This window comes from Danio aesculapii, chromosome 17 (assembly GCF_903798145.1).
Source record: "Danio aesculapii chromosome 17, fDanAes4.1, whole genome shotgun sequence".
Lineage (NCBI taxonomy): Eukaryota > Metazoa > Chordata > Actinopteri > Cypriniformes > Danionidae > Danio > Danio aesculapii.
This window is the reverse complement of record NC_079451.1, coordinates 32,447,758-32,458,483: the sequence shown is the minus strand read 5'-3', so window position 1 is coordinate 32,458,483 and position 10,726 is coordinate 32,447,758. Positions and strand designations below refer to the sequence as shown.

Here is a 10,726-nt window from a genome sequence, read left to right as displayed (position 1 = left end):
ATATTATTATTAACCCTAATTATAGGATGACACTTGTTGAAATACCCACTGGAAAAAAAAAACCTGGAGTGTTACTGGAGGTTATTATGACACTTTTGAACTTTTATGACTTAATAAAAAATAAAAATAAAAAAATTAAAAATAAAATAAAATGCAAAACAATACAATGCAATTCAAAATACAGACTGAATTTTATTTATTATAATTTTTTTTTATTTAATTCCTTCCTATTATTCCTGCTTCTTTCATAGATTCTGAGATGGGAAACAATATTTTATTTTTCTCAGTCGTAAATAAAGATAATTGAAAATATTTCTTTCAGTTATTCTGCCTTTTTTACATGTTATACTAAAGTTGCAACTTTGTTAAGTTTTTTTTTTGTGCTGATTGTGTGAATTATGTGTAAATTGCACACCTATTTAACAATGTTTTCTTTGTTTCAGTTTTAGCATGGAGTGGAAAGGAAGGTTGCTGGTCCAGTTGTTGCTCATAGTTTGTGTGTTGGAGGTCAGTCTTTGCCAGCATTGGTCATATGGTTGGCTTCCCGGTGGGAAAAGAAGCGTTGGTGAAATGGAGGCAACATTCAGGGTGAGATTATCTTTTTATCATTTTTTGTCTGAAATACTTTCGTTCATCTCTTTGTACACGCGCATAGTCAGTTCTTTTGGCAGTTATAAGACTCATTTTCTTTTAAATTCTGAGGTGGTATTTTAAGCACTATTTTTTGCTGGATTAGCTCATCGGATGGTGATCACAACCACGCTTCTTTACATTTACAAATGCGGATTTTAAACGGTACGTTATTACAGTTTTATAAATAAAGTAATGAGATTAGAATTTTACATTTTAAAACATTTTTGAACAAAGTATTATGACATTTTTATTTAAATACAAATTTATTAGAATTTTAACAAAAAACAAAAAACAATTAGGAATCTGTTAAAAATAGTTTTATATATAAAAACTGTCCTATAACAAACTCGCCAGCTCATTTCCTCAGTCAGAATTTTTCCATTTGAATAATTTTTAATTAGATTTGTCTTAAAGCCTTCTTCTATTGTTTTTTTTTTCACACAATTTATTAAGGCATACTCTCAAAAATGTATTGGCTAAATTCTGGACTTTGTTCGAATCCCCCCTGGAATGTCCACTTTGGTTCTTTTTATTCAGTAAGGGACACTAGGAGTGTTGTGACAAGGAGTGGTCATTAAAAACTGAAAATATAAATAAAATGCTGAGATGTGCGAGTACTATATTAAAATTCTGTCTTTGTCAGATGATGGATCCTGGCGACACAGTGCTGTCTATTCCTGATGACTCTCCAATGGAGCAGCTTTCACCAATACACATAGTAAGAGTGTGAATTACGATCTTTCTTACTGAAAAGCACTGGCAGCTTCATTTGTAAGTGTGTTAATGTTAATGTCTTTGTATTATGCTTACAGGTGAATGAGGTGGACGCTGAAGGTTTGCCTCTGAAAGGACAGAGATTTCCCAACAGACGGGGAAGAGTGTAAAAATATAAATGATGAAGCTGATGAGAATAAAAATGACTTTTATTCCATGGGAGAGCATGTTTTTTTTTGACTCCTAATGAAATATCTTCCTCTTTACGGGTTTAATAAATACACTTCACTGGAGGAACAGATGTACTGTAAATATGAAGTATGTCTAGTTTTTTTAAATGAACACAAATGCATTTATTATTAGATATTAAATATGATGAGAGCTGAAACCACAGTTTTAACTGATCAAATAACCAAAGGCAATTTTCTCAGACTACAGACAAAACATAGGCTTTTAGTCCACACGGTGGCGCTCTTGTATCTGGATGTGATTTCACGTGTGTGCAGAATATTCTTTAGTTTAAATGTCTAACACATTATCCTCTTAAATGGCCAACACATTATCATCAGTGTTTAAAGATTTTAAGTCAGGATATAGTTTTGGTTTGTAATATGAATTGGGTGTGTATGGGTGTTTCCCAGTGTTGGGTTGCGGCTGGAAGGGAATTTTAATGTAAAAACTAAACCTATAGGCATAGTAAGTGAGACATATAAGAGCAAAACATAAAGGGTAATTTATGAAGTGTTCTTGAATCTTAGTAAAGTGTGCGGTTCAAAGTATGGTTTCAAAACATTTACTATCAATTACTAGAGTATTTTTTTCATGTGGTAACTGAAGAGTAGACCACCAAGGAAGTTTTATTTAAACATTAAGTCATCTCTATAAACAAGTATGTAAACAAAGCAAGGGCAGCTGCAGCTGCATCATTTCAATCAATAAATATACACTTAAAGATCAAAGTAGTATGGATTATTGATTCAATTTAAAACCATTTCTGGAACTTCATTGTTTTCATTATATAGTCATTATTATGTAAACAGGCCTTATACAGACAACCTTCAAAACTATAATTCGCAAAATGATAAAATAGAATAATTATATGCTTTAACATTCTCAGAAACAATAAAAAAGATTTGAAAAACATTTACAGTGATGTGCATGCTCATTCAGAGACATGGTTTTCATGGATTTTCACATTTAACACATTTTCTCATTATATGCTTACATTCAAGTGTTCACTTTTATGAAGTGCTTTCTTCTGTCGGGCACAAAACAAGAAAGACAGGAAGATATTCTAAAGAGTGTTGGAAAAAAACTGACATCCATAGTAGGAACACAAAATACTAAAGAAGTTAATGGCTGTTTTTTCCCACATTCTTCAGAATATCTTCATTTGCGTTCAACAGAAAGAAACTCAAACAGGTTTGGAACAAGTGGAGCATGAGAAAATGATCACAGAATTAAGAATGTTGGTTCATTCATTCATTCTTTTCGGCTTAGTCCCTTTATTAATCTGGGGCTCCACAGCGGAATGAACTGACGTAGGTTATACATTTTTAAAAATATTATATTGTATATCAGGGACTACACAGTGGCACAGTGGGTAGTGCTTTCACCTCACATCAAGAAGGTTGTTGGTTCAAGCCTCAGCTGGGTCAGTTGGCATTTCTGTGTGGAGTTTGCATGTTCTCCCATGTTCGCGTGGACATGTGCTATAGGTGAATTGGGTAAGCTAAATTGTCCTTAGTGTGTGTGTGTGAATGGGAGTGTATGGGTTTTTTTCCAATGGTGAATTGCAACTGGAAGGGCATTAATTGCGTAAAACATATGCTGGATAAGTTGGCGGTTCATTCCACTTTGTGGTGACCCTTGATTAATAAAGGGACTAAACCAAAAAGAAAATGAATTAATGAATGTTTTGCTAATCAAATAACAAAAACCTATTTATTATACCTATTTATTATTTAACATGCTATAATTGCATAGCGGTGACGCAGTGGCGCAGTAGCTGTAGCCTCACAGCAAGAAGGTCGCTGGTTTGAGCCTCGGCTGGGTCAGTTGGTGTTTCTGTGTGGAGTTTGCATGTTCTCTCTGCGTTTGCGTGGGTTTCCTCCGGGTGCTCCGGTTTCCCCCACAGTCCAGACGTATAGGTGAATTAGGTAGGCTAAATTTTCCGTAGTGTATGAGTGTGAGTGACTGTGTATGGATGTTTCCCAGAGATGGGTTGCGGCTGGAAGGGCATCCGCTGCGTAAAACATGCTGGATAAATTGGCGGTTCATTCCGCTGTGGCGACCCCGGATTAATAAAGGGACTTAGCCGAGAAGAAAGTGAATGAATGAATAATTGCATAGCACTTTTTTCAATATCACACAGCCGTAACTCACAACATGTTTAATTTTTTCTCAAACTGATCACAAATGCTGTTATTCTTTGTCCTCCTTTTTCTGTTGTTAAAATAATCTTTACACATAACATTGGGGTTATCCCTTGAACTAGCTATTAAACCGAATGTTAGCTAATCATTTGTTAGCCTGGAATCTAAAATTAATGCTGGTCAGTCGTGTTGGCCATTGGATGTTTTTGTCACATCACCTAAAAACTATGAATTGTTTGCATTAATTTAACCAACTATCACTGTAAGATTCAATGAAAGTGAGCCGATACTCATGACTGAGCAGATGGTCAAATAGCTGAGCTGTTAGCAACTGAACATAAATGTCTGCTATATCTGGATTGTGACTGAGACAGCTTGACACCTCAGATACTGATGACTATAACTCCTCACAAACCGAAAGTCAGAAATCTGTTTTAATGACAAATAAGTGTGAGAGGTGAATCTGTGAGGTGAAATCTAGACTTAGCATGGTGTGAACTTCACCACGGTGTGACACATTAATCATATTTAAGTGCTTAGACATTATCACCTCTGAACATGAAGCGTAAATGCGGCACCTACACAGCACGATACGTTCACCTGCGACGGATACAGACAGAAGAGATGAGAATCAAGCCTTAAAGGTGAGGGTTAATTAGTCTGAAGCATGTCTTTATAACTCGCATGTATATGATTTCTGACACATTACATGCTTTGAAGATTAAAACAGCAGCATGGGGTTAATGCTGCGCAGAGATCATATTGTAAATCGCCATCTTTCTGTCAGTCAAAGATGATCTGTAGACTTTAGTTGTAGATTATTCTTATTCTGAACCATTAATCCAGTTTGATCAGGTCTTATTCTGACAAACGATTTACAGTAGACCGATTACATGGATACTCCCACTGGGTCGTGTCCTTTGTTCACGTCTATAGAGGTTATTTGGTGTTACATCAAATGTTGAATCTTTTACATATTTAAGTCATTTGTTAGTATGGGGTCTAATCCTCCACAGATTAGTTTTCTATCCCTGCTGTCATGACATCTTAAAAGAAAAAAAAAAATTACACAGCTTCTAGAATTTTGGAGTTTGGTCGTACAAACTGTTCCTGCAAACTGTGTACAAAAATTAAGCTTGGTCTACAAACACTTTGTTGGCTGTAAAATTGATGCTATGACTTGTATTATGAAAGCATGTTAAATTCAAGTGAACCTTAAATCTTCTTTAAAGTCTTTATGAAAAATCTAAATGTGCAATGTTCATTTTGCTGTTTTGTTAATCTTCAATCAAAGTCTGACCATTCAGCGTATAATCAGAGGCTGATTTAGTGATGTTGGGGCCCTAAGCATTTCCACAATGTAAAAACTAAATCCTTAAAATTTACTGTAAAAAAACGGCAGCTGTGATTGCCAGTATTTTACCGTTAAAAATTAAAAAGTAATTCCTCATTTTTACTGTAAACTTCCATATTTCATTAATTCATAGATGTAATGTGTCTGTATTTTGATTCAATAACATCTGCCCAGTATTGTTACACAAATGGACACTTTAACACAGTCATATGCAGGTTGAGATGAAAAATAATGAACCAATGCTCATCACAAACAACATTTCTCACAAGCAGAAATACATGTCTGTGTAAAGAAGGTGCTCAGTATCACTCACACAGCTACTAACACCAGTATGATAACACGCATAAAATTAAAGTCATGAAATATTGTTTATCAACATAAGATGTAACATAAATCTCTAATGTACATAACTGGTGGGGAAACAACTAAAAAGATCCATAGTAATGTCAACAAAAAGCATAAAAAGTGATGTGCCATGCAGGGAATTCTGGGAAAGTCAGATTTTTACTGTAGCATTTTTACAGTTTTTTACCGTTGAAATCATAGCCATTTTTACAGCCATGGCAGCGCCAAAAAGTTCTAAAATGCACCTTTAATTATCTTTTTTTTGTTGCTGTTTTCTCTTATATCATTCGATCTCCTTTTCTACATTTTATCGTAATGCAAAAGTAATAATAACACTTAAATTTTTGAAACAGTTTTCTTAAAATCAATTCACAATTAAAAATAATAAACTATTTCGTTTTTAAAACTAAATCTTAACTAATTTGACTGCTGAACTGCTCCATGATTGAAGGTGGGGGACAATAATTACGTTCAAAATAAAAAAATTTAGACCCTCACCGTACAAAATATGATAGAAAACAATGTTATATATTGTTATATAATGTTCTAGGTATTTATTCGGGGGCCCACAGATTTCCTGGTGCCCTAAGCGGCCGCTTATCTTGCTTATTGGTTAAATCCGCCCCTGCTGATAATAATAAGTGCGGTAAGCAACCACTTAGGGCCCCGGGAAAATAGAGGGCCCCGACCAATGCCAAGAAGCCAATATAATCATCCTAAAACTATTTTATAATTCATTATATGTTGTAAAATCTGTCTATAACCATTAAGATTTTATTGTCATTATTACTTATTTTCTAAACCAGGGGCCCCCATGAATAGGTGAAATAAAATGAACTAAAATCACATATGGCTAATTAACTGTACATAGTTTGTGAGCTTGTTTTTATTTGTGAATATATTGCATTTAATTTTAAATTAGGAAAGTTCCACAATATTTTTTAACATGCAGTTTATTTACAAAAAAAAAAAAACCTGAATCCAGAGAGAAAACAAATATCTAGAGAAAGAAAGTGTTTTGGGTTTCAATGCTAGAGCCTCCATGTGGAATTGCTTAGAGACCCCAGATCACTAAATCCGCTCTTGCCTTTAACTACACTATAAACCAATAATTATAAATATACAATGAATTCAACGAAGCCTTTTTGTAATATATTATAGTACAAATGTAGCCTAGGCCTATATATTTATTAAACAACTTACATTTGCATTGTTTTTCGTAAAAAAAAAAACGAACAGTTTTAGTAATGAACAGTTAAATACACATAAAATAATGTTTTACTGAAATAGAAAAATCTATTTGGTTGAATGCGTGACAGTAAATGGGCACAGGCCATATACTGACAAGTCTCAGAGAGTCCATTATGCCCTCAGCTTCCACACACTGCATCGAATGATATGAAATGACAGGGAGGATTGCGTTCAGCGATCACCATCCAGCTCTTCTAATACTGTAAGGTACAAATGTCTCTTTTGTAAAGACATGTTGGTGTGTGTGAAGGTTTATTGATAGCCCGAGCAGAGGAGGAAACATCATGACATAAACACTATAAAATGCAGAATCACAGCACTGTGGTGGATACCCTTCTTCATCCTTAATTTCATCTCTTCATCAATGACACTGGTATGTTTATATCTGTGGTACCTAAGTGCAGATTCTCAGAATTTAAAATTTGAGAATTGAGATGTTTGATGTACAAAACATATGGCAGGTTTGTGAACAAAATAATTTAAAGCACAATTTAATCGCATTCTGGTTCTGTAATTAATTTTTTTTTTAAAGGTTTGCATTTGTAATAGATTATAATAATCTAATTGCTGAAGTGACGACACAATGGCTCAGTGGTTAGCAGCACTGTCGCCTCACAGCAAGGTCGGCTGGGTCAGTTGGTGTTTCTGCGTGGAGCATGTTTCCCCCATAGTCCAAAGACACGGAGTACAGGTGAATTGAATAAACTAAATTGGCCTTAGTGTATCCATGTGAGTGTGTATGGATGTTTCTCAGTACCGGGTTGCAGCTGGAAGGGGCATACGTTGTGTAATACATATGCTGGATAATTTGGCAATTCATTTTGCTGTGGCAACCCCTGATGAATAAAGGGACTAAGCCAAAGGAAAATGAATGTTTGAGTGAAAAATTGCTTAAGTGAAAGAGAAACAACACAGGTAATTAAAGGTATTAAAAACAATTGTCATGATAAAGGTAAAAAATAAATTTTACATACATATATATATATATATATATATATATATGTATGTATGTAAAATTAAAAAAAAAAAAAAAAAAAAATATATATATATATATATATATATATATATATATATATATATATATATATATATACACACACACACACATATATATATATATATATATATATATATATATATATATATATATATATATATACATATATATATACATATATATATATATATATATATATATATATATATATATATATATATATATATATATATATATACACACACACACACATATATATATATATATATATATATATATATATATATATATATATATATGTATGTATGTATGTATGTATGTATGTATGTATATATATATATATAAATAAAATTGTATTATTTCATTATTAATAGTAATTTAATAATTATTGGTAAGGTTTTAACTTTAAAGTAAAGATTTTGAAAAATTGTCTTGTGTTTTGGATGAGCATATGTGGAGCTTTGTAAACATTACAGACTTGAAAAAAAGTAATGATTACAAACTTTCAACAATTGATGATCCCCCATTATTAAACATCTGCTTTGTTTATTTGCTTAATTTTTATATAACTCTAAAATACAAAATAACTTGCTGCAAAAAACAAAGATTTGCATTTCGGCAACAAATACCATAAAAATATTTCTTTTAATTTTCAAGAACCCTTTGGATTAATCAGCTTGTTCATAAAATGACTTTTCAAATAACATTTTAACATTGTCAAATTAACACTGACAATCACAACTTGAACTAATCCAACCACAACAAAATCACAGTTCCAAACCGATTCCTCCAAAATGAATAATTCTAGAAGAAATATGGATATATATTTAATCTATTTATCAAGTTAAATAGAAATTGTTCAATCAATGCAGAAATCAGTCATCGTTTTTAAACTCAAAAACAAAAGCTGTGAACAAGCATAGAAGTGTGCGTGTGTGTGTGTTCAGATGGATTTTTTACTCTGTGATGGATTAAGCTCCACTGCTTTTTTTCTCATGAGTGAGCAACCAGACTTTAATATCGTCTCCCTTTCCTCCCATGTATGATCCAGTGTGTCCTGAACTGAGTAGCACCCGGTGACATGGCACTATCAGCGGGACCTGAAAAAACAAGAGAGAAACAGATACAAAACAGATACATCAGATACTAAACATTCTTTTAATCAGGCTGCACAATATAGTTATAGTATTGACATCACAATGTGCACATCTGCAATAGTCACACTGCAAGATCTGCAATGTTGAGTCAGAATTATAGTTGACCAGGATCTACAGAAAACATGCAGTCACTATTACGTTTAACCATATTAGAGTGAAAATGTGTCATTTGCATGTGTTTTTAAGGCCTGTGACAGTTTTTCAAGACAGTTTGAAATATTTGGGCAAAAAAAATTATGATGATTGGAGGTGCAACAAAGATTTGTGTCAAATTATTAATTTTATTTAATTTTTTGTCTTGTTTCTAGTCCAAATATCTACATTTCAAAGTGAAAACATGATTATTTTACTTACCCCATTGGCAGATAATTTAGGTTGTTTTAAGGAAAACTCTTAATATTGACTTAAAGGTGAAAATAAAACAAGATTTCTCTTGCCATGATCCATACATTTGAGATATTTGGACTAGAAACAAGACGAAAAAAAGTAAGAAAAGCATTTTTGGCATTGTGATTATTTAATTTCTGTACTTGAATACTTTTTAGGCTCCTCAGAAAATTGTCAAATATAGCTAATCAAACCATTATTGTGAAACTGTATATGTAAAATATTGCAATTTCAGATTTTTTCAATATCGTGCAGCCCTAATTTCAACAAACGCACAGGGTTTTGCTTCATGGCGGAGCCCACTGCTCGCACGGCATTTGGGTTTCCAATCATTTCAGCGAGCTGCTTGTAGGAGACCGTTTTACCAACTCCCACCTCCTTCAACAGAGTCTTCAGCACCTGTGCTTTAAAAGAGTCTAAGAGAGAGCAAAGAAAAACAGCGCTGGTTAAGTTCTGGTCATTATTGCAAATGAGCTTGAAATGAGCATGTGACTGACCGCTCTGCATTAGCGGATGGTGTAAGGCAGGCAGAGGAAGAGCACTGATGGACTCTGGGTTCATGAAGTAGCATTGAAGCCAGTCAACACAACGCTGCAGCTCAGAGCTCATCTCTGACAGGACAACAGGGTGGACACTACAACAGGAGACACTGTAAAGGGCAATTCAGCCAACAAAAAGAATTAATTTGCTGTTAATTTACTCTACCACTTATGCCACATTCACACTGCACGATTTTCAAACTTCAGTTTTCACATTCACAAACATCAACAACCTACCTTCTTTTTAAGTTTGGTGCTGTGATTACTAACTGTACTATACATTTCTCTCTCTGGTGATTGTAACATGATGTATTGTAGGGATGTTGTTTAGTGACTGTTTATGAATTTTTGGATGGTGATTTGCAGGTTGGGACAAAGGCTTTCAGTGCTACCAGGCTAACGTTAGCATTTTCCAAGATCTCCTATTGTACCTTTAATTTTGCCTGTATATGTTTTTTGACACTAAAGTAGCCACAAGCTTTACAGCTAGGACCACAGTTTTCTGCTAAAAAGATTTAATTTTCTAATGAAGAAACAGCAGTTGCAAACACCCTATAGACGAATTACCGGTTTGTAAACATTCAGAATACGCGCGCAGCGAGGTCACAGAAAAAACCGGGAGCGCTAGCATTTACAGCGAGGGAATGACATCCAATGCAGTACAGTTTTTTGTTGTATTAGAGATATGTTAAATTGATTAGATATTATAAATATTATTTACATAATGCTTTCAGCGTATTATAACAGCTCGTCACCCAGTGATAAGCAAAGTTATTCAGCAAAATTAATGTTAAAGTGAGCGGCGTTCGTCTGACAGATCCATTTGCGATAGCACCCTCCCAATGGATATTGGATAAGACGAAATGGCCAAACATCCAGCCCGAAATATACAACTATCTCATTGAAGCTCCAAGTGATTTTACAAGAGAGAAGTTAAAGGCCTACAAGTCTTTGTATGCCTACAATTTTGTTCT

The 10,726-nt window shown here is 33.8% G+C and overlaps 2 protein-coding genes across 4 annotated transcripts in view; one reads left to right on the top strand and one right to left on the bottom strand.

The window, feature by feature from the left end:
* Nucleotides 1–448: 448 nt before the first annotated feature.
* Nucleotides 449–1,579, top strand: gnrh3 (gonadotropin-releasing hormone 3). Its single transcript, XM_056476379.1, has 3 exons — nt 449–588; nt 1,277–1,351; nt 1,446–1,579. Exons 1-3 carry the CDS (start codon nt 451–453, stop codon nt 1,515–1,517), a joined length of 285 nt encoding a protein of 94 aa, XP_056332354.1. The 5' UTR covers nt 449–450; the 3' UTR covers nt 1,518–1,579.
* A 6,501-nt stretch (nt 1,580–8,080) lies between these two features.
* The window catches only part of mgmt (O-6-methylguanine-DNA methyltransferase), a 4,552-nt gene continuing 1,906 nt past the window's right edge, over nt 8,081–10,726 (bottom strand). For 2 of the 3 annotated variants that reach the window (XM_056476376.1, XM_056476377.1), the window contains exons 3-5: nt 9,711–9,862; nt 9,490–9,629; nt 8,083–8,769 (exon numbers count right to left, since the gene is read on the bottom strand). In XM_056476376.1, the coding sequence (XP_056332351.1) occupies nt 8,641–8,769; nt 9,490–9,629; nt 9,711–9,862 (421 nt within the window). In that variant the 3' untranslated portion in view covers nt 8,083–8,640. Of the gene's footprint in view, nt 8,770–9,489; nt 9,630–9,710; nt 9,863–10,726 lie in introns of all 3 variants that reach the window. The other variant, XM_056476378.1, reaches the window with a different exon arrangement.

Excerpts from the sequence above, each read along its gene's own strand:
- gnrh3 (XM_056476379.1), top strand. The coding sequence starts at position 451 with ATGGAGTGGAAAGGAAGGTTGCTGGTCCAGTTGTTGCTCATAGTTTGT. Across the intron at positions 589-1,276 it reads AAATGGAGGCAACATTCAGG|ATGATGGATCCTGGCGACAC; the intron begins GTGAGATTATCT and ends TGTCTTTGTCAG. Across the intron at positions 1,352-1,445 it reads AGCTTTCACCAATACACATA|GTGAATGAGGTGGACGCTGA; the intron begins GTAAGAGTGTGA and ends TTATGCTTACAG.